The 27,306-nt window shown below is 42.9% G+C and overlaps 1 protein-coding gene across 1 annotated transcript in view; it reads left to right on the top strand.

The window, feature by feature from the left end:
* LOC131233477 (uncharacterized) overlaps nucleotides 1-27,306 on the top strand; it is a 217,412-nt gene that overhangs the window by 20,988 nt on the left and 169,118 nt on the right. The window contains exon 3 of the mRNA XM_058230191.1: nucleotides 26,549-26,713. Within this exon, the coding sequence (XP_058086174.1) occupies nucleotides 26,549-26,713 (165 nt within the window). The remainder of the gene's footprint in view (nucleotides 1-26,548; nucleotides 26,714-27,306) is intronic.

Below are 27,306 nucleotides of genomic sequence, written 5' to 3'. Positions count from 1 at the left end.
CACAATCACCCAAATGGAATTGTGTTCCTTCCTCATCTTCGATATCCTAGAAATGAAATTCATAGATATAAAGTCCCACTTCCATTTAGTTATGGGCATGGGCTGAAGCAATCTAGGAGGTCGGCGATGCTTGGCCTTGACCTGCTGGCACGTGAGACAATGGGATAAAAAATCAACTATGTGGGCCTTCATGTTGTCCCACCAATACGAACGCTTCACATCTCGATACATCTTTGTACTACCAGGATGCATCGCCATCTTCGAATTGTGAGCAGCTTCGTGAACTTCCTTTCTCAAGTCATGAAGATTTGGGACAAATAGACGGCCACGATAACGTAAATCCCCATCTGAACCAACTCTCCATTCAGAGTCTTCATCGTCACTAGCTCATCTTCTCATCTTCACCAACCATTCATCTTCTCTCTGAACCACAATGATCCGGTCATCAACAAGTGGCTGTATATGCATATGCACAACGCTCATGAACAACTCCTCTACCGTAAGCTTCTGTTCGAAGTCTCGCACAAATTTTACCATGTTCCACTCTTCAATCATTAGCGGAACCACAAATTCTATTGTCTCCTTGCGGCTCAACGCATCGGCCACAAGCTTAGCCTTGCCATGATGGTAGGAAAGCTCGAACTTGATATCTTTCAAGGTTTTCGTCCATCGTCGTTGCCTCATATTCAGGTCGCTCTACATGAATATGTACTTGAGGCTCTTGTGGTTGCAAAAGAGCTCGAACTCCTCTCCATAGAGGTAATGTCTCCAGAGATTTAATGCGAAGATAACTGCCGCTAATTTCAAGTCGTGTGCAGGGTAGTTTTCCTTGTGCTTCCTCAACTGTCGTGAGGCATAGGCGATCATTCTGTCCTTCTGCATAAGAACACAACCCAAACTAACATGAGACGCGTCGGTGTATATCGTATATTTGACCCCCTGCTCTGGCAATATTAGCACGGGTGCGGATGTCAACTTATCTTTCAGTTCTTGAAAGGCTGTTTCTGCCTTCTCATTCCAGGCAAACTTAAGATCCTTTCGCATAAATTGAGACAACGGTCTGGCTATCTTAGAGAAATCTTTAATGAATTAGTGATAGTAGCCAGCAAGTCCTAGAAAACTCCTCACTTCTGTAACCAAACCGGGCTGCTCCTAGTCCTGAACTGTAGTCACCTTAGCAAGGTCCACAATGATACCTTCCTTAGACACAGTCCTTGGAATTTAATTTCTTCCTTCTAGAAGTTGCATTTCTTATACTGAGCAAACAACTGGTTCTTCTTGAGAGTATCGAAGACTGCTTGCAGGTGCTCTTCGTGATCCTTTTGGCTCTTGGAGTATATCAAAATGTCATCTATAAATACGATGATGAACCGATATAGGTACAGCTGAAACACCTGGTTCATGAGGTCCATGAACACTGCCGGTGCATTTGTGAGTCCAAACGACATCATAAGGAACTCATAGTGCCTAAAACTAGTCTTGAATGCCGTCTTCTGTACGTCTTCATCCCTGACACGCAACTGATGGTACCCGGACTATAAGTCGATCTTCGTAAAATACTGTGCCGCTTTCAATTGGTCGAACAGATCATCTATCTTGGGCAAGGGATACTTGTTCTTCACTGTCACTTGATTCAACCTGTAATAATCAATACACAATCGCAGCGATCTGTCCTTCTTCACAAACATCACAGGTGCTCCCCACGGAAATACACTCGGTCGTAGGAAACTTAAATCCAACAAATCATTAATCTGTCTCCTCAACTCCATTTCGCATGGAGACATGCAATACGTCAGTAGAGAAATGAGTGTCGCACTAGGCACAAGGTCAATAGTAAAGCTGATCTCACACCAAGGAGGTAGTCCAAGTATCGTTCTGAACAGGTCTGTGAAATCTTGGACTACGGGGGTGTTCCCAAGTGTCGGACCATCAACATTTCCTAGCAAGGTAGCATAATAACTAATGCGGTAATACCAACTGACCTGAACTGGGAAAGTAAAGGTCGTGCCCTCAGGTGCATGTGCTGTCATCAATCTGGTATCGCAATCGATCTCTACCTTCATCTCGGTGAGCCAATCCATACCGAGGATGACATCGTAATGACATAGCGGGGCAACAATCAAGTTAACGAGTACTGTTCTGCTTCCTAAGTCTATCAAGTAACCCTTAGAAGTCTTAGTAGATTCTGAGAATGTTCCTATGACGGTAAGGAGTCTCACCCCAATCATAGGAGTAGTTTTCAACACTAGTCGCTTAACTGTTACGCATGATATTATTGAAATAGTGGACTGGGTGTCCACCAATAGGAAGACTGGTGTACCTTGGATGTATGCTGTGACTTCGAAAGCCAATGGTGTTGTGGTTACTGACTCGGATGCTTCAGCTGCAAGTGAGTGCACATGAGCTTGCTGAAGATGATTCGGCTGTGCTGCCATAGGCCATTGAAGCGGCCTACTTCGAAGTACATTTGGTCTATAAGAAGGTTGTGCTAGCGGTGCTGATTGTAAAGGTGGAGCTAAGATGGCTTGAGGTAACTGACGGCTGATCTTCTGAGGCGGTGTAAAGCCATTATCCCTCATCTTGGTAAAACAATAAGTATCCGTATGGCCCAACCTCTTATAGTAGGTGCACCATAGATTAGATCGCCTCTACTAAGTCGGTGGAGCTATAAGCCTGGGAGGTGAATTTACACATGGCCTTTGCCGAGGAATGGTCAGTTCAGCAAGTCAGGTCGGGGCCTCGAGCTCATGGGCACACGTGTACGGGACAGTCTATCCCCATCCTGCTCAACTCGCAAGGACATGTTCACTAGCTCAGCATAATTGGAAATGCTAGTGCAACATATCTTCGTGTGGATTTTAGGCCGCAGACCCTTAGAAAATCGCTGCATCTTCATCTGCTCGTCTGCTAGTATCAAAGGAGCGTATCTGACTAGTTTTGTGAAGCAGTTCTCATACTCTACCACGGCTATCCCTCTCTGTCGGAGGTGAAGAAACTCACCCTCCTTTTCATTACAGTATGTGAGGGGAAAATACTTCCCATGGAAGCGGGTCTCAAATGTATCCCATGTCCATACGTATCCAGGGGCCACTGTTCGTAAGATGCTGTCCCATAAGAGACCGGCCTCCTTCTCAAACATGTGCATAACCAATTCTACCTGCTCTGCCTCAGTGCAGTGCAGTGGCTTCAGCATCTTAGAGATGTGGTCAAGCTAATATTCAGCCTCCTTGGGCCTATGAGTGCCTGCGAAGGTGTGTGGTCGAAAACGCTGAAAGCGTTCAAATAAACTGCTGGCACTCATATTTCCAGCAGGCTGCACAGGTGGTGCAGGCGGGATCACACTCATGTTTTGGGCAAGGGCCCCTGCAATTATGGTCCAAATTTACTGTTGTTGCTTGTAACGCCCTGAAATTTGGGGGTCGAGTATAACTCAGCTCCCGAGTTTCAAAACATCACTTATGCAACATATTTAATGATGTATGTATGTTGTCTGTATGAGTGCATAAAACATGGAATAGATTAAGCCAAACTGCAAACATGATTTAGGGATAAGTGAAGAACGCAAGCGGAAGACTTAAAGAAATAAATGTGTACATGTGCCAATCCCTGAAATACATATACATACCAGGTCATACTTATAAGCGTTACTATCAAAAGTACAAGACATTAAATTACATCATCTATTCCCAAAAAGAAATCCCAGAATCCCACGCATCAGAACAAGGCTCACTAGAACCCGCCTGAAAACTGCATGAAAGAAAATACAGCCTCATCATCCTCGAACTCCGGCTCTGCCTCAGGGGTCGCATCAACATCTGCAACTAAGATAGAGTCTGGTGGGTGTTTAAACACCGCCCTAGAACAAGGGGATGAGTGATCAACTCAGTGGAACAATAAAGCAAAGGTTAACATGTTATCAATTCAATCAAGTAGTAATGATAAAGCAGAACAATCAAACATGTCCTAAGTACTCTTGTTAGTGCAAGGATGTATGCAGAATGATGCGTGCCCTCGCGCGTACACCCTCAGCGTCTTCATCTTACATTACGCATGACATCACCTCAAAGTGCTCCACCTCTTCCAGGCACATGCAATGCGGTGCATGCACATGATTCCAAGTTGTTATTAGTCCTTTTCATACAGCAGGATTGGGAAGCTAAGGTACCTTCCTCATATCACCATCCAAACAGTGATCCATTCTAGGGTCGTCAATCCTAGACAATCTCATACGATCATATGGTTTTAGGTCACCGCAAAGGGCTCATCACCAATCAATGCACGCTTATTACCTTCATTATTACAATAAGGCTCATCACCTCAATGCGGTATCTAGGTACGCTCGAGGTCACTACAAAGGGCCCGTCACCAATCAATGTAGGCCGACAGCACGAATATAGTGTCCCATACCACCATAATCGGCTCACGAGTTTGGTTACTCACTGGTCACTACGGGGAGGCGCGTTACCCCAGCGTAGGCCGACAGCTAAACCACGGTGTCCCATACCACCATGTCTGGCTCATGAGTCTTAGCGGATCCAGGTACAATGGTTAACAAGATTTTCATCGGTAAGTTTGGTACCCTAGATTCAAACAACAGCATCCATACATGGTGAACATACATCGGACAATCGGGTTACTTGACGAGCTCGACTAGCATGAGTGCACGTTGGGTTAAACGACATAGAATGCGCAAACACTCTGTGTGACCAAACCACTGCCGACAACTCTAATACGGCTCGGGTTCGTCAAATCACGTCCTATATGGCGAAAGCAACCTCAGCCACGAACTCAATGCCAATTATGGATTTCCTGGACTATTTCATAGTCCCAAACACATTCCACTACAACAAATATTTATATCAACAGTTTAGAATAGTAATGGAACAACAACTCAAATCATGTGGTATGTAAGCATTTGAAGAATATCAACTCAACATGGATTTTCACATAAGTAATACTTGAAATTAAACAACAAGGAATATGACTTGCATGTGGTAAATCATACACATCAATAGGAGTGTTGAGAATCGCTTCTCAACGCCCGTAATTAGGTAAATATATTACACTTTAGATCATTTAGACATTTCTACAAACACTTAGAATACATAGTGCAACATACATGACGTATGTTGAAATACACGCATTTGGACAATTCCTTTTACCAAGGAGTTGTCACACATACAGTTAGCATAGGTACACGACAAATATTCATGGCAAGTACATGTTTATATTTTATATGTATACAGTATTTCCTACAGATACATAGAATACACAAATCTCAATATAATACATGCATATCAGGAACGCAAAATAAACATAGCATTTAGCATGTGAAATCTCATCCATAACAAGAATAAACCATTCATTGGCATTGAAAGCCTTGAAAATCATAACCTATATGATTAAAGTCCGCACCTTAAACTAGAAATAGAACACCGAACTGATTCAGACGATATGTCTTTGTCAACGGCGACAAGATAACCTAGGACAAGGATAGAAATGAGCTACTACAACACATAGACTATTCTAAGCTCTAAAACAGATTAGGGTTAGGTTAACTTACCCAATGATGAACTTAGAATCGCCCGAATAACGATTCAAAAGTGGAGGTTTAAGGATGTAGAGTAACAGGAAAGAATCTAAGGATGATTCACCAACTTCTCTCTCACTTTCTCTCTCTTTTCCCCTCTCTTTCTTAGCTAGGGTTAGGAAATTCGTATGGAAAAGAGAGTTAGGGTTTTAAGGTCTATATATAGGCCTAACATTGATGAAAATAACCCCAGGGCCAAGGTATACTTAGGTTATAACCAAAACAGGCCTCTCTCGATCCAACGGAGCACTTCCGGTGGGCCTTTTTCCACGAGAGGTCGGACTTAAGCTCACTGACCATGGATCTTGGTCAAGCTGAGTTTTCGTACCGATCGGATCTTCAGATCAGCCGTGGCGGACCACACTCAATTCAACGGTCACCGAAACTCGATCAGGTCCACAAGCATAAAGACATGCCTGGGCCATCTTCCCTGATCCGAGGGTGAAATTTGGTCAAAATCCAACGGTCAAATTGCTTAAAATCGTCGCGCAAGTGACACGATTCAGATTTCATAAAATCACATTAATTTCTCACCGTTCTCACACTCTTCACTCCGGACTCAATCAAATCGACCTAGAACATCATCTGGACTTGATTTTTGAGGTGATGGCCAAGTCCAACATGGTGACCAATACTGCCTAAGATCATCGCTATCGGACTTTCGACGCGCGGTCCAGGTCCGATTCAGAACTTCTAAAAATTTTCAAGAACAACTGGATTTAGCGATGAATCCCAGATTTCAGAGTAACATAGTGCTAATGATTCTATATGTTTTGAGTCATGCAGATCAAATTTAAAGTGATTGATGTTAATTTCATAAGCAATCGAGTTTAGTGCTAATTATCCCACAAATAGCTTCTAAGGAAAATAGAGGTAGTACTCGGGTCTTGGCACAAAATTTTTCGGGTCATTACAATCTAACCCCCCTTAAAGAAAATTTCATCCTCGAAATTCGTACCTTCTCATATTCCTCAAGGATCTGAGGGTAGCTCTTTCTAACCTCAGCTTCAGACTCCCAAGTAGCCTCTTCTTCACTATGATGCGTCCATAGAACTTTCACAAGAGGGATGACCTTGCTACACAATACCTGCTCCTTCTTGTCTAGAATACGCGTCGGTCGCAGTATATATGTGACATCCTCGCTCAACTGCACCTGCTCCCAACTGATAATATGTGAAGGATCAGGAATGTACTTCTTCAGCATAGAAACATGAAATACGTTATGCACGCCCGCAAGAGGTGTGGCAAAGCAAGGCGGTATGCTACCGCTCCCACTCGATCCAGAATTTGAAATGGACCAATAAATCTTAGTGTAAGCTTTCCCTTCTTACCGAACCGCAGAACTCCCTTCATAGGGGAAACTTTAAGAAATACATGGTCTCCAACCTTAAACTCAAGCGGTCGCCGCCTCGTATCAGGGTAACTGTTCTGCATACTCTGGGCTGTCAGAAGTCGATGCCGAATAATGTCAACTTTCTTTGAAGTCGCCTGCACCAACTCTGGGCCAATCAAACTACGCTCGCCAACTTCTACCCAGCAATGCGGTGCTTTGCACGGGCGACCATACAACGCCTCATAGGGAGCCATGCCGATACTCGCCTGGAAGCTATTATTATACGTGAACTCTGCATACTAGAGACAATCATCCCAACTATCCTTGAAATCCAAAACACAAGCTTGCAACATGTCTTCCAGAATCTGATTCACACGTTCCGTCTGCCCATTTGTCTGCAGATGAAACGTGGTGCTGAACTTCAATTTCACACCCATCGCTTCCTAGATACGAGTCCAGCAGATAGATGTGAAACGCGTGTCTCTATCAGACATAATCTCCAAGGGAACTCCATGCAGACGTACAATCTCCTTGATATACAACCTAGCCAACTCGTCTGCAGAGTTTGTGACTCTGATCGGTAAGAAATGAGCCGACTTCGTCAATCGGTCGACGATCACCCAAATAGAGTCATGTCCCTTCCTCGTTCTCGGCAACCCAGAAATAAAATCCATAGAATGAAGTCCCACTTCCATTCTGCTATGGGCATGGGCTGAAGCAGCCCAGGAGGTCTGCGATGCTCTGCCTTGACCTGCTGACACGTGAGACAACGAGATACAAAGTCAGCAATATGGACCTTCATGTTGTCCCACCAATAAGATCTTCTCATATCCTGATACATCATCGCGCTACCTACATGCATCGCAAGCTTAGAACTATAAGCTAACTTAAGAACCTCCTGTCTCAACTCAGGAATGTCTGGGACACATAACTGACCACGAAATCGTAGGCCCCCATCAGAACTAACACTCCAATTGGAGTTCTCATCTATACCAACCCGCTTTCTCATCTTCGCCAAAAGCTCATCATCTGCCTGAGCTGCAACGATCTTCTCATCAATGAGGGGCGGTACACAAATGTGTGCAATAACCTCATACGGCTCTTCCACCGTAAGCTTTTGCTCAAAGTCTCGCACAAACTCCAACATGTTCCATTCTGCTATCATTAGCGGAGCCGCAAGCTCTATAGCCTTCTTGCGACTCAACGCATCTGCCATAAGGTTCGCCTTGTCCGGATGGTAAGAAACATCAAACTTAAAGTCTTTCAATGTTTCCATCCATCGGCGCTGTCTCATATTCAAATCATGCTGCGTGAAAATATACTTAAGGCTATTGTGGTCGCAAAAGAGCTCGAACTCCTCTCCATAGAGGTAATGTCTCTAGAGCTTTAATGCGAAAATGACAACTGCAAACTCCAGGTCGTGTGTAGGGTAACTTTCTTCATGTTTTCTCAACTGTCTCGAAGCATAAGCAATCACCCTGTCCTTCTGTATAAGGACACAACCGAGGCCAACACGAGAGGCGTTAGTATATATAATATACTTAACCCCTTGCTCTGGCAATACTAGCACAGGGGCGGACGTCAACTTGTCCTTCAGCTCCTGAAAAGCTATCTCCGCCCTCTCATTCCAAGCAAACTTCAAATCTTTCCGTGTCAACTGCGACAATGGTCTGGCTATCTTTGAGAAGTCTCGTATGAAGCGTCGATAATAGCCTGCTAGACCCAGAAAGCTCCTTACCTCAGTAACTGAACCAGGCTGCTTCCAGTCCTACACTGCAGCTACCTTAGCAAGATCGACAGCTATCCCTTCCTTGGACACCACATGTCCCAGGAACTTGACTTCTTCTTTCCAGAAATCGCAAAAAACTGATTCTTCCTAAGAGTATCCAAGACCGTTCTTAAGTACTCCTCGTGCTTTTCCCGACTCGCAGAATATATCAAGATGTCATCGATAAAGACAATGACGAATCGAAATAAGAATGGCCGAAACACCCTGTTCATCAGATCCATGAACACGGCCGGTGCGTTCGTAAGACCGAACGACATCACAAGGAACTCATAATGACCGAAGCTAGTCCTGAAAGCGGTCTTCTGCACGTCCTCATTCTTGATGTGCAACTGATGATACCCTGACTGCAAATCAACCTTCGAGAAGTACCATGCCCCCTTCAACTGATCAAATAAATCATCGATCCTAGGCAAAGGGTACTTATTCTTCACAGTTACCAGATTCAACCCGCAATAATCAATACATAATCGCAAGGAACCATCTTTCTTCTTAACAAACAAGACAGGTGCTCCCCAAGGAGACACACTAGGCCGAATAAAGCCCAAATTCAACAAACCATCTATCTGCTTCCTCAATTCCTCCATTTCACTTGGAGGCATACGATAGGTGGGCAAAGAAATGGGTGCCGCACCAGGCATGAGATCGATGGTAAAGTCAATCTCTCGCTGAGGAGGTAATCTAGGAATCGACTCAAACACATCTTCAAACTCCTGAACTACAGGCGTGCTTTCAAACGCCGATTCAGCCATACTCTCCAACAGAGAAGTATAATAATCAAGACGAAAAGGGTAACTAACCTTAACTAGGAAAGTAATTGTCTCGCCCTCAGGTCCATCAATTGTCACCGACCTTGCTTCACAATCAATCTCTGCTCACTACCTCGTGAGCCAATCCATACCCATAATAACATCGTAATGAAAAAGAGGTATGACAAAAAAGTCAACACGAATCGATCCACTTCCTAGATCAACCCAATAATCCATACAACGCTTGTTCATAGCAGAGGAAATCCCCGTAGCGGTAGTGAGCGTCACTCTTTTTATAGAAACAGTGCTCAAACTCAGATGCCTAATGCCGCATATGATATAAGAGAGTTAGTGGACCCTATATCCACCAACATAGAAACGAGACTACCTTTAATGTGCGCTATAACCTCGAAGGATCTCGGCACCAAGTCAGACATAGGCGCTTCAGCTGAGAGCGCATGAACTCGAGCCTGCTGCTGACGATTCGACGGAGGAACCATAGGCCGCTGAGGTGGCCTGAAGCTAGGTACAGCAGGTCTGAAGGATGGATGAGCTGGTGCTAAACGAAGAGGTGGAGGTGATATACCCTAAGGCATCGGACGACTGATCCTCTGCGGTGGAGTAAAACCGCTAACCCGCATACGTGAAAAGAAAAAACGATCCAAATGCCCCATCTTCCCACAGTATGAAAAGCGGAGATCAGCTCGCATCTGCTAAGCGGGCGGCGCTGATCGTCTAAGAGGAGAATCTGCCCGCGGCCTCTTGCCGAGAAAAGGTGCACTTTGAAAATCAGGTCACGGCCTAGGAACCATAGGTGCTCACATACAGGACGACCTGTCCCTGTCCTGCTTTGCTCGCAAGGACATGCTCACCAACTCCGCATAGGAAGATATGCTAGCACAGCACATCTTCGATCGGATCTCAATCCTCAATCTCTCAGAAAAATGCCGCATCCTCATCGGCTGATCGCTCAGAATCAAGGGAGCATAGCGACCTAGCTCAGTGAACCGGTTCTCATATTCCGTCACCGACATCCCTCCCTGATGGAGGTGAAGGAACTCACTCTCCTTCTCACGTCGGTACGTAACCGAAAAATACTTCTCATGGAAGCGTGCCTCAAATGCCTGCCACGACCACTCATATTCTTCCTCAATAGTGCGAAGAATACTGTCCCACTATAAACTGACCTCCTTCTCAAACATGAAGGAGGCAAGCTCGACTTGCTCAACCTCTGAATAGTGCAGCGGCCTAAGCATCTTAGAGATGCGATCAATCCAGTACTCGGCCTCCTCGGGTCTATGAGAACCTGCAAATATGGGAGGTCGTAAGCGCTGGAATCGCTCAAAAGTACCGCTTGCACTAGCGCTCCCAGATGGGGGCATAGGTGAAGTAGGTGGAGTCGCCCCCACTGACTGAGCAAAGATGCCTGCCATAGAACACAAACTGCTGTTGTTGGTGCTACTGCTGCATCAACAACATTATCTGCTCAAACCTATCAGAAGGCAGAGCAAACGAAGATGCACGGTTCTGCTCAGGAACCAAAGGCGTGACTGGAGGAGCTATAGGTGTCGGCCCAACACCAGCATGAGACAGGCCCGACTGTGGATCCGTCTGGCTATCGCTCAGGGGAGGAACCCCGACAAGCGACTCAATCAAGGAGAGACGGGCCGAAGTCTTCGAACCCTTAGGAGGCATACCCTACATTCAACAGAGGATGTAACCGTAAGATTCTACGTCCACATAATCCACCCACACAGCAATCACAGTACAACTTCAATGAAAAACAACATGCATTCCATTTAACAAAATTTGTCACAATACAAGTAGTGCAGCATTACATGAATCACGACAGGGAAAGCATGTGAACTACAACATCTAAAACGTCAAACAACAACAAACAACTTCCAACTACTAAGCCAACAACGGCAACACACAGAAAGAAACAATAAAACAAAGCAAAGGATGACAACAACGACCACTACTCATCGGAATCAGGAGATAGAGGCGAGGCACCCTTATCCTACAAACAACACAGGATAGACTTTAGAGTTCGAGTCACCTTCTTGAACTTATGCTTCATAAGGCCTCAAAGATTCATGATATCGTGGCGTAGAACAACCTGCCCTTCCTCAAGCCGAGCGATATGGGCATTCCTGGCAGCCTGATCTGCGCTTTGCTATGGTGCCACAGGAGGAGAGCTCTCACTCGTATCCTGTGCCTCAACCTCTTCCTCGTCCTGCTCTGTTTCTTCTTCAATCTCAGCTCCACCCTCAACATAACTCTTATCCTCATCACTCTCTGACTCATCCTCACTCTCTGAGGCCTATCGTCGAGGACCAATTTCCATCTGCTTAAGGGTCGTCAGATTAATATGACGAATAGGTACCGGCTTTTCTGCCTCAAGCCTATAGCCAAACTCATGTGCAAGCTTACAAATGAGGCAGCCAAATGGAAGCAATTCGGTTCTCCTAGTCGAATGAGCGATATGGATAATCTGACGCAAGATGTATGTCGGCACACATAGCTTCTCTCCTTGCCCTACCTGATACAGAAAATCTACCATCAGGCGCGTACACTCACTGCGGTTGCTCCACCTGGGATATACATTGAACATACACATGTGGAAAGTAAGCGGAAGTCGTCCGTCATGTTGGTAGCTAGAAGACTTCTATTAGGCTGCCATTCGACCAGACGACCACACAAGAGCCAGGTGCGACGATCCCTCTCGCGCATACTGTTCAAATTCCTCTCACTGGCATGCACCTCACCAAGTGGCACATTCAGGAGTCGGAATATCAAAGCGACGTTGACCGTGGCCTCCCGAACACTACCAGAAGAAATCTTGAACTGTAGAGGCTCCAGCGAAGGATCACAAAGTTGGCATAAAAAGCTCGAATAGTGCTAGCAATGGCGAGATACTCGCCGTCAAACAAGGGACACCAGCCAACCCCTTCCAGGCACTCCAACAACAGAAACTTGCCAAATAGTAGCAGATCTATATGAGCCTCAAAAAGGACCCTACGGCCTTCATAGACTCCATGAGATAACTCCGCCAATAAGGTTCTTCCAATGGGAGCTTGAGGATCAAGGTCCCGCTTGGTTTGAAATTCACGGGTGGCGGTTGTGCTCGCGGCCGCACCTCTTGGCCTCCGTACACAAGTTGGGCAGCTAGGCCCGGCTTCATCCACGGGTGCTCTCTTCTTCCCCATCAAAGAAAGAAGGGTAGAGATAGAAAATATGGTCGTGATAAACTCAAAGAGGGCCATGGGAAATGAGAGAAAGGGAGAAATAGGAAGGATGGTGAAGCTTTCACACACTTAAGATCCCAAAGAAGGATTTGGGAGCTCAAATGAGAAGAAAAGAAAGTGAAATCAGCAATGGCGGTGAGGTTTTGAGATGGGTTCATGGGGTGTGCACGAAAAATGGAAGAAGAAGGAGATTGGGGAGAGATTTGGTGGAGTTTTGAGAGGAACTTGAAGAAAATGAGAGCTTGGGAGGGAGATTTGTGAAGGAAGTAGGGTTTAAGAAAGGTTTTAATCAGCAAACTGTGGAGGGATGGGCCACATTAGGCCCCATGAGTGTCGGCCCGCCCGGCTTGGCCCGCTGGGCGGCGAGGGCTCGCCGAACTGGCGAGGACATCGCCGGTCTTTGGACCGTCCGGTGATGGATCGCCGTTTGGGCGAGGTCCTCATGCCCCCTTAGCTCTAAAATGATGTGGGTCCCCCCTGGGTCCCCCTGGAAATGCCCCGATGGACCCTTTTGTCTGATTCGACACTTATCAGGCCATTAGAGTTAAAATCTGATACAAACACAGACTTACTGACAATTGAAGGGTTGAGATGGGAAGATAAACCATCTAGACCCATTAATAGATGGTCTAGAAGAGATTTTAGATCGCTGTGTGTGATCAGGAGAGAGTACAGACTCGATCTCAGCGATCATTTTCAATAAACTTTCGCCGATAGAAGAAACGAGACACAAACACAAAATCTACGATAAACTTGCACCCAAATACACTAAAGTGGCGACAGCATGCGGTGTGTGACCATAACCCAGGTCCGGTTTAATCCAATTCATGCTCTGATACCAACTTGTAACGCCCTGAAATTTAGAGGTCGAGCATAACTCAGCTCCCGAGTTTCAAAACATCACTTATGCAACATATTTAATGATGGATGTATGTTGTCTGTATGTACATAAAACATGGAATAGATTAAGCCAAACTGCAAACATGATTTAGGGATAAGTGAAGAACGTAAGCGGAAGACTTAAAGAAATAAATGTGTACATGTGCCAATCCCTGAAATACATATACATACCAGATCATACTTATAAGTGTTACTATTAAAAGTACAAGACATTAAATTACATCATCTATTCCCAAAAAGAAATCCCAGAATCCCATGCATTAGAACAAGGCTCACTAGAACCCGTCTGAAAACTGCATGAAAGAAAATGCAGCCTCATCATCCTCGAACTCCGGCTCTGCCTCAGGGGTCGCATCAATATCTGCAACTAAGACAGAGTTTGTTGGGTGTTTAAACACCGCCCCAGAACGAGGGGGGATGAGTGATCAACAACTCAGTGGAACAATAAAGCAAAGGTTAACATGTTATCAATTCAATCAAGCAGTAATGATAAAGCAGAACAATCAAACATGTCCTAAGTACTCTTGTTAGTGCAAGGATGTATGTAGAATGATGCGTGCCCTCGCGCGTACACCCTCAGCGTCTTCATCTTACATTACGCATGACATCACCTCAAAGTGCTCCACCTCTTCCAGGCACATGCAATGCGGTGCATGAACATGATTACCAAGTTGTTATTAGTCCTTTTCATACAGCAGGATTGGGAAGCTAAGGTACCTTCCTCATATCACCATCTAAACAGTGATCCATTCTAGGGTCGTCAGTCCTAGACAATCTCATACGATCATATGGTTTTAGGTCGTTGCAAAGGGCTCGTCACCAATCAATGCACGCCTATCATACCTTCGTTACTACAATAAGGCTCGTCACCTCAATGCGGTATCCAGGTATGCTCGAGGTCACTACAAAGGGCTCGTCACCAATCAATGTAGGCCGACAGCACGAATATAGTGTCCCATACCACCATAATCGGCTCACGAGTTTGGTTGCTCACTGGTCACTACGGGGAGGCTCGTCACCCCAGCGTAGGCCGACAGCTCGACCACGGTGTCCCATACCACCATGTCCGGCTCATGAGTCTTAGCGGATCCAGGTACAATGGTTAACAGGATTTTCATTGGTAAGTTTGGTACCCTAGATTTAAACAACAGCATCCATACATGGTGAACATACATCGGACAATCGGATTACTTGACGAGCTCGACTAGCATGAGCACACGTTGGGTTGAATGACATAGAGTGCGCAAACACTCCGTGCGGCCAAACCACTGCCGACAACTCTAATACGACTCGAGTTCGTCAAATCACGTCTTATGTGGCGAAAGCAACCTCAGCCATAAAATCAAGGCCGATTATGGATTTCCTGGACTATTTCATAGTCCCAAACACATTCCACTACAACAAATATTCATATCAACAGTTTAGAATAGTAATGGAACAACAACTCAAATCATGTGGTATGTAAGCATTTGAAGAATATTAACTCAACATGGATTTTCACATAAGTAATACTTGAAATTAAACAACAAGGAATATGACTTGCATGTGGTAAATCATACACATCAATAGGAGTGTTGAGAATCGCTTCTCAACGCCCGCAATTAGGTAAATATATTACACTTTAGATCATTCAGACATTTCTACAAACACTTAGAATACATAGTGCAACATACATGACGTATATTGAAATACACGCATTTGGACAATTTCTTTTACCAAGGAGTTGTCACACATACAGTTAGCATAGGTACAGGACAAATAATCATGGCAAGTACATGTTCATATTTTATACGTATACGGTATTTCCTTCATATACATAAAATATACAAATCTCAATATAACACATGCATATCGGGAACGCAAAATAAACATAGCATTTGGCATGTGAAATCTCATCCATAACAAGAATAAACCATTCACTGGCATTGAAAGCCTTGAAAACCATAACCTATACGATTAAAGTCCGCACCTTAAACTAGAAATAGAACACCGAACTGATTCAGACGATATGTCTTTGTTAACGGCGACAAGATAACCTAAGACAAGGATAGAAATGAGCTACTACAACACATAGACTGTTCTAAGCTCTAAAATAGATTAGGGTTAGGTTAACTTACCCAATGATGAACTTAGAATCGCCAGAATAACGATTCAAAAGTGGAGGTTTAAGGATGTAGAGTAACAGGAAAGAATCTAAGGATGATTCACCAACTTCTCTCTCACTTTCTCTCTCTTTTCCCCTCTCTTCCTTAGCTAGGGTTAAGAAATTCGTATGGAAAAGAGAGTTAGGGTTTTAAGGTCTATATATAGGCCTAACATTGATGAAAATAACCCTAGGGCCAAGGTATACTTAGGTTATAACCAAAACAGGCCTCTCTCGATCCAACGAAGCACTTTCGGTGGGCCTTTTTCCACGAGAGGTCGGACTTAAACTCACTGACCATGGATCTTGGTCAGTCTGAGTTTTTGTACCGATCGGATCTACAGATTAGCCTTGGCGGACCACACTTAATTCAACGGTCACCGAAACTCGATCAAGTCCACAAGCATAAAGACATGCCTGGGCCATCTTCCCTGATCCGAGGGTGAAATTGGGTCAGAATCCAACGGTCAGATTGCTTAAAATCATCGCGCAAGCGACACGACTCAGATTTCATAAAATCACATTAATTTCTCACCGTTCTCACACTCTTCACTTCGGACTCAATCAAATCAACTCAGAACATCATTTGGACTTGATTTTTGAGGTGATGGCCAAGTCCAACATGGGGACCAATACTGCCTAAGATCATCGCTATCTGACTTTCGACGCGCGGTCCAGGTCCGATCCAGAACTTCCAAAAATTCCCAAGAGCAACTGGATTTAGCGATAGATCTCAGATTTCAGAGTAACATAGCGCTAATGTTTCTACAGGTTTTGAGTCATGCAGATCAAATTTAAAGTGATTGATGTTAATTTTACAAGCAATCGAGTTTAGCGCTAATTACCCCACAAATAGCTTCTAAGGAAAATAGAGGTAGTACTCGGGTCTTGGCACAAAATTTTTTGGGTCATTACATTGCTACATTAGGAGCATCATCTGCTCCAACTTATCAGGAGGAGGAGGCACCTGAGGCATGTGTGACATCGAAGTAGACACACAGTTTTGTTCTAGAACCAGTGGTGCACTAGGTGTTGGCCCATTTGTGTGGCTAGTGGCTGGCTGAGAATCCGGCATAGTGTCATTATCAGGGCCTAGAGTAGGGTTCATGTGGCTATCCCTTAGGGGAGCTGCCCTGTTAAATAATCTGCCAAGTATGAGACGTGTAGTGCTCCGAGTGTTCTTAGGTGGCATTCCCTATATAAAACATAGGGTGCAACCCGTGTAAGATTTAGCATAAGAACACACACTCATCCAAACATCATTCACATTCCAAATCAAAAGAAGCTTCATGCATTTCAGTTAACCAAAATAGTCATAATACATGAGATGTAGTCTTACATGGATCATGATAGAAGATGTATGTGTGTTATTCTAGCACAAGTTTTAAATACTAAAACACACTAACAGCCAACTAAGCCTACCAAGGCTATTACAAAAGAAAACTAGATACCAAGCAAACTGAAAGATGACTGCATCGCATGACTAGCCGTCCAAATCTGGTGATGGTGGAGAAGCACCCTTGTCCTGTATACAGCACAGGAGGGCCTTTAAAGTGCGGGACATTTTCTTAAACCTATGCTTCATATAAGTCTGACTCTCTTCAAGCCTTTGCTTCAGTTCGGCCTGGGTCTCCTTGACCTCTTGTCTCAGGGTGGCCTGGTTCTCTTCAATCTGAGCCAGGTGGGCTTCCAGGGTGACCTGATTATGGTGGTGCCCAGGTGTAGCAGTATGAGGTCCCTCATCAGAATCTTGGGCCTCTTCCTCTTCTTCCTCACTTCCTCCTTCCTCACTTCCTTCTTCTGTTTCATTTTCTTCCTCTTCTTCATTACTTTCTTCCTCTATTTCATTGCTTTCTTGCTCTTCACTTTCCGTCTCACCTTCATACTCATCGAGTCAGGCTTGACGTTGTCAAGGACCAATTCCTATGTTGTTGAGCATAGTGTCATTAATGAAGTGGTCGGTGTAAGCTCATCCACGTTAAGTCTGTAGCCAAACTCTCAAGCAACCTTGCATATAAGTCGGTCAAATGGAAGTGAGACATCACTCCTAACAAAGCGTTCAGTCTGAATTATCTGTAGTAGGGAAAATGTAAGCAGACACAGCTTGTCTCCCTGCCCAGCTCTATACAGGAAGTCCACCATCAGACGAGTGCATTCGGTACTGTTGCCCACCTAGGATACACATTATATGTGAATATGTGGTGGAGCAGGCAAAAATTGTTTGTCAATTTCGTCGATAGGAGGCAATTGTCTCACTTCCAGTGAACCAGTCGACCGCAAAGAAACCGTGTGCGGCGATCTCTTTCTCACATACTCTTGAGATGAGATTCGTTAGCATGCACTTCACCACGTGGAACTCCCATAATCTGGGCCATCACATCTACATTGACTATTGCTTCCCGCCTTCCCACGGGAATAGTGAACTGTAGAGGCTCCAGTAGTGGATCCCGAATGTGGGCATAGAAGGCTTGAACAGTGCTCTCGCATGCATGAGACTTGCCTTTAAATATGGGACCCCACCTGGAGTCCAATAAGAGGTCCATTACCAGATATAGCCCAAATAGCCTTTCGTCTACATGTGCTTCAAACACAACTTTACGATCACGAAACTTACCGTGTCCTATGTTCGCCAGTAGAACTCTTTCAAGGGAAATTTGGGGATCAAGATCCCGCTTCGTCCTTTGCTCTCATGCGGTGCTTGTACTTGCTTCGGCACCCGCTTTCTTTCTCGGTCGGGTTAGGCGGATAAGCCCAGCTTCATCCGTGGACACCCTTCTCTTTCTCATGAGGGAAAGGAGTGTGGAGATCGAGAATACGGCGGCCACTATCTCAAAGAGGGCCATATGGCTGGAAAAGTTTGCAAGGTGAGATAGGTTGGTTGGTTTTGGGGTTTATGAGACACAAAGAGGGATTTGTGTACTCAAATGAGAAGAATTAGGGAGATGGAAAGTGGTAGGAGATGGGTTTTCGAGGGAAATGGTGGTGGGTGTATGTGTATTGAAGAAGATGAAGAAGATGGAGTATGGGATGAAGATTTGAAAAGAAAAATGAGGTTTTTAAGAGGTTTTGAGAGCTAGGTAGGGTGAAATGGGGTGGAAATGAGACAAATGAGGCAAAATAGAGGGCCCCACATGGATTTGCATGGCCCTACACATGTCGGAAGCGCGGCGGGCCGTCGGACCCACGGGCACGCTAGAGTGGACCGCGGTGTGCAACGGTTGGTGCAGTGCCGCCGTGGTCCGCTGGACTGTAGGTGGTGCCGCCGCCCCTAGGCAGTGGCCACCCCCCTCTCGGGGTTCCGAAAATGTGTGGGGGACCCCCTGGGTCCCACCGATTTTCATGATTTGGGCCCCCTCTTCGATTTGAAGTGGTTTCGGGTCCCAACAAGTGCATATTCACGCTTTTTGGGTCATTTGAGGGTGGTATTCACCGAATCCTCATCCAAACCCATCGATTGACGGTTTAAAAAGGAATCGGGATCATTTCACATGATCACTGATGCATATAGGTCACATTTCAAGGGTCATTTTTGCCTGTTGGTGAAACTTGGGATCCTATGATCATTTCTACGTTTTATCGCCCCCACCTAAGTCAAAGTACGTTAGTGTGCGTCATGTTACCATAACCCAGGTCCAGTTTAATCCAAATCATGCTCTGATACCAACTTGTAATGCCCCGAAATTCGGGGGTCGAGTAAGGCTTAACTCCTAAGTTCCAACGCATCACTTATGCAACATAAATAATGATGATTAAATGTTGTCCATATTAGTGCATTAAACATGAGTGGGATTAATCTAAAATAACATATCATACTCCAGGTGCGATTAAATTAAGCAAGTAAAAGACTTAAGTACTTGAATTATAACATGAAATGTTTCATTATCCAGAGTATGAATCTGTTCCAAGCTGAATATATACAAGTATTTGTTCCAAAATTTACAAAATATCAAAGTGTAACTGTCCAACTAGTTCATGTAACCCTGTAATCTCGTCGAATCAGAACAAGGTCTATAGAGACTCGTCTGATAGCTGAATATAGGAGAATTCCTCCTCCTCATTCATGAAGTCCAGCTTCGTCACGTAAGCCACATCGCAACTTGCATCTAAATCAGAGTCCAGTTGGTGTTTTAAAACACCGTCCTAGAGTGGGAGTGAGTAATCAACTCAGTGGTACTATAAGGTAAAGGTTAACATGTTATCAATTCAGTCAAGCAGTAATGATAAAGCAATACAACAATCATATCCTAAGTACTCTTGTTAATGTAGGAGTGATATGCATAATGATGCATGCCCTCACCTTCACTCCCTTAGCGACATCATCTCACAATCACAGATGACAAACTCCCTAAACATGCGCTTCATCGCCAAAGTATATGCAATGTGGTGCATAGTCGTGTTAGCTAAGTAATTTATTAGGCTTATTCATACAGTAGATTTGGAAAGTTAAGGTACCTCCCTTTTTATCACTTACCCAAATGATGATCCATCTAGGGTCGTCAATCCTAGTTAATCACATACGATAGGTAAGTTGTAGGGCATCACCCCTTATGAAAAGCAGTGGATAGGTAAGTTCAAGAGTTTACACTCGAGGCCACTACAGAGAGGCTCGTCACCTTAGCGTAGGCCTAAACTTATAATCGAGATCACTATATGAGGCTCGTCACCTGAACGTAGGATGACAGTTCGAATACGGTGTCCCATATACCACCATATTCGGCTCACGAGTTTGGGTTGCTCACTAGTCACTATGGGGAGGCTCGTCACCCCAGCTTAGGCCGATAGCTCGACCACGGTGTCCCATACACCACCATGTCTGGCTCATGAGTCTTAGCAGATCTTGGTCCTATGGTTAAGCGGGCTTTACATTGGTAAGTGGTACCTTAGATTCAAGCAGTAGTGTCCACACATGGTAAACATACAATAGGCCAATCGGGTTATTTGACAAGTGTGATTGGTTCGAGCACATGTTGAATTGATCGACATGGAGTGTGTAAGCACTCCACATGACCTAACCACAGTCGACAATCAGCATATGACTCAGATTCATCGAATGTGTCTAATGTGGTGAACTGACTTCGGCCACTAAATCGGGAATCGTTATCGATTTCCTGGACTACGTACGAGTCTCAACCATACTCAAACGCAGCATGTGGATACATGTGATATTCTTAACATCATTTAGCAGAGGATTTAAATATGAATCCCATTCAAGCCTTTTATCGAACACATTGAACATATTGTCATACATATGCACTTCAACAATAAATCACATAGTAGTAAATTACATTACATAAAAGAAACTACAACTATGGAAAAAGTAGTTGAGAATCCTATCTCAACACCCTTATTGGAAGCAATTCATCAAACACTTTCTCATTTAGACATTTTTTCAAACACTTAGACTACATAATACTATATACACAACTAAGTTAGTTATAGCATATATTTTGGCAAATCCTTTCATAAAGGAGTTGTCATACACACAACACACATGTATTCTAGATTATTAGTCATGGCAAGTATAAATCATGATTTCACTTTCATTCAAGCATTTCAACAAACACATAGAATGCATGATATATTCACATAGTTCACACACATGTGAAATTTACTGAATACAATGTAACTAAGCTCACGTGGCTATAATTAAGTCAGACATAAATCATTGTTGACATTGAAAGCCTTGAAAACCATAACCTAAATATTTATAGTCTGCACCTTTCATCGGTGCGCTCGTTTTGAACTAGGTTCGAACACGATATCCCCGTCTACAGCACAACGGCAACTTAAATCATGAGATAGGTTAGCTATTTCATCGTTTCCTCTATTTGAATTCCTAAAATGAAATTAAGGTTAGGATTTCTTACCCAAATCGGAGTTGGAACGATCCGTGTAGCTAGATATAGAGGCGATCTAGTGCGTGTAGTCGTACGAGAGAAACACCGCCTCGGTCTCCCGAACTCTCACTCTTCTCCTCACACTTTTCTCCTCTTTTCTCTCTTCTCTCTCCTAGGGTTAGAGAAATTCGTATGGAATGAGAGAGGGGTGGTTTAAGGGCATTATATAGGTCCTGAACTGATGTCAATGGCCTTAGGACCATGGTATACTTAGGTTATAGCCAAAGGGTGTATGTTTCGAGCAAACAGAGCTCATCTGGAGGTCCATTACCTATCAATGTTATAACACAAGTTCTCTTACCATGGATATAGGCCAGGATATGATTTTGGTCCGATCAAATTTGTGGATCGACCATGGAGGACCTGTTTCAGTTTAATAGTCATCATCACTCGATCAGGGCCACAAGTATACCGACATGTGTAGGGAAATTTTCCTGATCATCCAAGGGTATAGTTTGGTCAGAATCTAACAGTCCGAAGTCTTCAATTTCGCTTGTAAGCAAATGATCCAATTCACTTAAGTTTGAGTCCATTTTCTAAAGATATTCACGTTTTTTACACACTTTGCTCAGGGCTCAAGTTGTGCATTTTTGGATACTATTTGGCCTCGATTCCCACGATGCTTGTCAAGCCTAGTATGACGGTCATAACCTTATAGTTTCGCGGTAATCGGTCTTTTGACGCGCAGTCTAGGTCCGATACAGAGTTTCAATGTGCTCTCGAGAGCAATTGGATTTTGAGATTATTCCTAGGTCTTTAGGTAATTTTGAGTTAGCGTTTCTAGTGGTTTTGGGTCTTGCAGTTCGTATAGATAGTGATTCAAGATAATTCACTGATTAATTTAGTTTATTACTTAATAAATTTTCGTCTAATTTCTAAAGGATTCGCTCATTAAAGATTTCTACCTGAGGTGGTACTCGGGTCATTGTACGGATTTTTTCGAGACGTTACATATAGGTACCTAGATTTTTTTTTTTTTTTGCTAAAGCAAATATATAAAAGTTGTGCGGGTACATATGAGTTGCACAGAAGAATTAAGTTGCACGAGGAGAAAAGTTGCGTGACCGTGCAGCTTCCATTATGCAAAGTTTTGAAGTTACGTTGCTAACATTCTTTAAGAATTTTGGCTGAGGAAATGAAAGATCGATCCACCTTCGATTCTATCATCTAGAAGAAATTGAAGGAGATCAAGGGGGCATCTGTTGGAGTTAAAAAATTCATTAAGGCACATAAGTTGTGCGGTCGCACAACTAGAATAAGTTGTCCGGGCGCATATAAGGTGCATATTCATGAAAGAACATGAGTAGAAGGGAGGAGGTATTGCTATATGAAAGCACAACTTTAAAAAGCTGTGCGATCGCATAAATTGGGTAAATAGTGCGGAAGGTGGACTTCGCATGTGTAAGTACTTATAAATACCCCTCTTGCCTTCTCATTCGAGATTCCTATTCATTTACTTCAGAAGAACTTGGAACAATAAGATCTCGTTAATGAGAAAGGTATCAAGGAGCATTGACGCAGCAAATACCCTTCAAGAGAAATACAGTAGCCATAGTTACTGTATACTGGAGAAGGAGGAGATCAAGGTTAAAGCTATGAAGGGTTTATAGATAAGTTGTGTGAGCACACAACTAATCGTCTAGTGCAGCCACGCAACTTCTACAAAGGAAAAAAAGGGCATGTTTAAGCATATTCCTAAGTTGCAGATGATATCTTTCAGGAGAATACATAAAGAGTTCAAAACACACTCGAGTTTATTGTTGTTTCGATGGATCTCCAACATGGAATGAAATGTTACTGAAATTATACTTTTCAATCATTATTCGATGTTAATTACACTTGATTTTATAATCAAGAGTAATGTAAGAAATACTATAAGAACTCAGATCAATGAAAGTGTGTGCTTATGAATATTCTTCTAACTGAGCTTCCTTATTCTTTGAATGTAAATATTCCAAAACCATGTTTTATTTATTTATTTATTTATTTTAATAATATCAAAACAATAAGTCGTTCTGCATCGTCCATCTTCATACAGTTATTAATCCACAACGTTAGCTGGCCAGGCCAGTAAGTGAACCCAAAATGCTTCATATATATCATCATATAAGATAGTACAACCAAACCATATTATGTATATGCAGCATAAGCATAGATGCAAGGATGTCATGAGATGCATGTCAAGTGAGATGATCCTCCACTTGCTTAGGTTGGATATCCATCAAACCAAATCGTACCCATGAGATATCCACTTAGGTATATAGGCATGAGCAACTTGTACATTATAGACATCCACCTAGGTAGGTTTGCACAATCAATACATCTAATCCATGAGTAAGATTCCATTATAGCAGCTAGCAATGAATCTTCCATGCGTAACCATACAGGGAAATCCCCCAAGAACTCAAAGCACAAGGTGTGCATGCACTCTTAATGGATACATGTAATGTGTCTATGTGTCGACATGTACAGTTCACTAGATACATCCTCTCTCTCTCTCTCTCTCTCTCTCTCTCTCTCTCTCTCTCTTTCTCTCTCTCAGCGGAAACACAAATTCATAACATATGCGCATGTTTAACATTTATCAAAATCTTCTGAAATAAGGATCATAGTTTTATATTATTTCAACAATCACACAACAACCATATCAATCAAAACAATCTCAACCATCAAATAATCTATCTTAATCATGTACATATGAGGCATGTTGGGATTCACTCACCTATTTGAGATAGGGTCGAATCATTCAATCAATCGAACACTTTGTAGAATTATACTTCAAATCCCTATTAAAATGATTTAGCATACTCTAATTAAATAATATTATTCCAACAAGTGGGGTCCACCATTGAGTCAAGCAAGATGGCCTAAGATAATTTCTTAAATTTATTTTTTTGACAAACATAGCGACTGTTGATAAATGTAGTCGATCAATCGAGCTAGCTCGAGGGCCTTCGATCGACAATGGATTAATGAAAATTCGATCTAATTCTTTAAGTCTCTCTACACTTTTGGCCACCTTCAATCGATCAAACCTTGCTCACCGATCAATTGAGCATGGTCAAGTTAAATCACTTTGCTTGTTGGATTAATTTTTTCATCCTCGATTAAATGAGATCAATTGATTGGGATCTCCTGAGGATCCCCTTGATTGATTGAACCTTGGGTTTGATTAGTCGAACCAGGTTATGAATTTTAAAATTTAGACATTGGACAAAAATCAACCTACTTCGATCGATTTGAATGATCGCTCAAAGTTGAATAGGTTCAGTTACACAGTCTGATTTTTAAAATTTTGTAAGGAATTTTCTTCTTTTTTCTTATTTTTGATGGGTTCCACTGATTATGGATTAGATCTAACCCATCCAATGGCTTTTCTCATAGTTGAATTTTGAGAAACGAGAGGATTGCTTAGATTTGAATATCTGGCATCTACAATTAATAACTAAAACTGTTTTCGAGAAAAGAGATTGTAGATTATAAAACTTTGTAGATTGCTATGGGAATTCCTCAGTCGGATCAGATTTCGAGGTCCTATCATGATACGACTTTAGGATCCTTTGATTCGAATATCATAGAGTGACACGACCTGATTTCTCAAAGCCGATCTTCCTTGTTATAGAAACTTGTTGAAAACTATCTTCTATTGATCAAAACTCCTCCCTTAGATCGAGACAATGGATGCAAGTTGAATTCACTACATCCACTGGTTGAATCTAGGTTTTAAGGTAGGCATTTACATAGAATTAAGAAAGGATGGTGAAATCTTACCGGTGGAGGCTCTTCTCTCTTATATATATATATATATATATATCATTCATGTAGTGTGGGGATCGATCCACTAACCTATATCTCTACCGAAAGTGCACCTACTAATTGGGATAAGCACTTGATTTTTATTAATAAATAAAAATAAAATATTAATTTGTTTAGTCAGGGTCTTTATTGGACCACGAAAATTAGAGTTGTTACACATTTCGCTTTCTTAAGGAGTGCATATTACAACTTTTTCTAAACTACGAGGGATTTTATTTTCAACATCTGTATTTCAAAATTATTTTTACCCATTAACTGCTCTGTCTCGAACTTTACATTTGATACACTCGATGCCATGTTTTCATATTCAAGCTAATAACCCAACCTATGCTCTGATACAGTTGTTGGGCGCTGAAACCCCTTAATGGGTATATAAGTAACCTCAGACAGAATCAAGCAAGCAATTAATAGAGGATGAAAAAGAAAAGTAAACACAGAGCACAACGATTTTACATGGAAAATTCTTGCAAAAAAAAAAAAAAAAACCCATGGCACAAAACGATGATGAATCCACTATAATTAAAAAGAAGTTATAACTGGAAAGTTACAAGAAATGGAACTTATAGTAGAAACCCTAACTTTTTCCTTCAAACCCTTGAAAATTCGTGTTAGGCTCTTGAATGTCTCTAGCATTACTTTAATCGCATCTACGGACATACTTATATATTTCAGAATTAGTAAACAAAACCTGCCCTTATGCAAAATCTTACGCACATGTCCGGTCCACCCAACTATACATTCCGTTGACCAAAAACTTCACGAATGCTTCGGTCAAAACATTACATCGTACAATGGTCGATCGAAATATACCTCAGTTGAACCGAGAAAGAAAGATGCACCGGATTAAATGCACTCCATCACATTCTTGTGATTCCTAATTTTAATAACTACACCTTTTTAAGGGGTAAAACAGGCCTTTAATCTGTACAAGCGGACACAACTCAATGATTTGTAGCAGCAGTACAGTAAGATAAGGGTCATGGAAGTTGACCCATTCACAGAAAATCCCAGGATCTGATAGTTTACATCTCCAGTGTAGTAATGTTTTAACTGTCACGTAACTTGTTTTTTTTTTTTTTATTTTAGGTATTGTGGTTGAGCCTCTCAAAGAGACAGACCTTAAAAGTGCCTTAAAAGAAGCAAATCGAAGGGAGGTTGAATCTCAAAAGGAACCCGTCCGTGTGCTGCCCGAGAACTACAGGGTCTGGATGGACTTCTTCACGGTGGTGCGGATGGTATTTAATTACATAGGTAGAGATTCACTGTTCTTAGGAACCCGTTTTCAAAAGCAACACGTTCTGTCTTCTCTCCAAACCGTATCTTTCTTCATCACTTGATAAAGGTTAGGATTCTTTCATTCGGGGATTTTTGTTGTGTACCGTCCACAGTGGTAAAACGGTATGCACAGTATGGATCACAGAACCATAGGCCTACTTGTCCCCTGCAACCGGCTATAGGCGCATCATATAATACCTTGGGCGCAGCTACGGTGGATCCCAAATGTGGGGCCACTGTGATGTATGTTCCTTAAATCCATGCCGTCCATCTATTTTTATAGCTCATTTTAGGCGTGATCCCAAAAATGAAGCAGATCCAAGTCTCATGCGGACCATGCCAAGGAAACAGAGCTGATTGATCATTATAAATTTCTTGTGGACCACAAAATTTTTGGATAAAATTGATATTTGTGTGGTCCATTCATCCAGGTCTCTGTGGCCTTATCAATAGGTTAGATGGCAAATAACAACTCTAGTGGCCCACGAGAATTATTTTTTTAACGGTAGGTATTCAATCACTGCTGTTTCCTGTATTTTGGTCCACCAAAGATTTGGATCTACTTAATT

This window comes from Magnolia sinica, chromosome 18, assembly GCF_029962835.1.
Source record: "Magnolia sinica isolate HGM2019 chromosome 18, MsV1, whole genome shotgun sequence".
Taxonomy (NCBI): domain Eukaryota; kingdom Viridiplantae; phylum Streptophyta; class Magnoliopsida; order Magnoliales; family Magnoliaceae; genus Magnolia; species Magnolia sinica.
The sequence above is the reverse complement of the archived record's forward strand: the minus strand, read 5'-3'. Positions and strand labels throughout refer to the sequence as shown.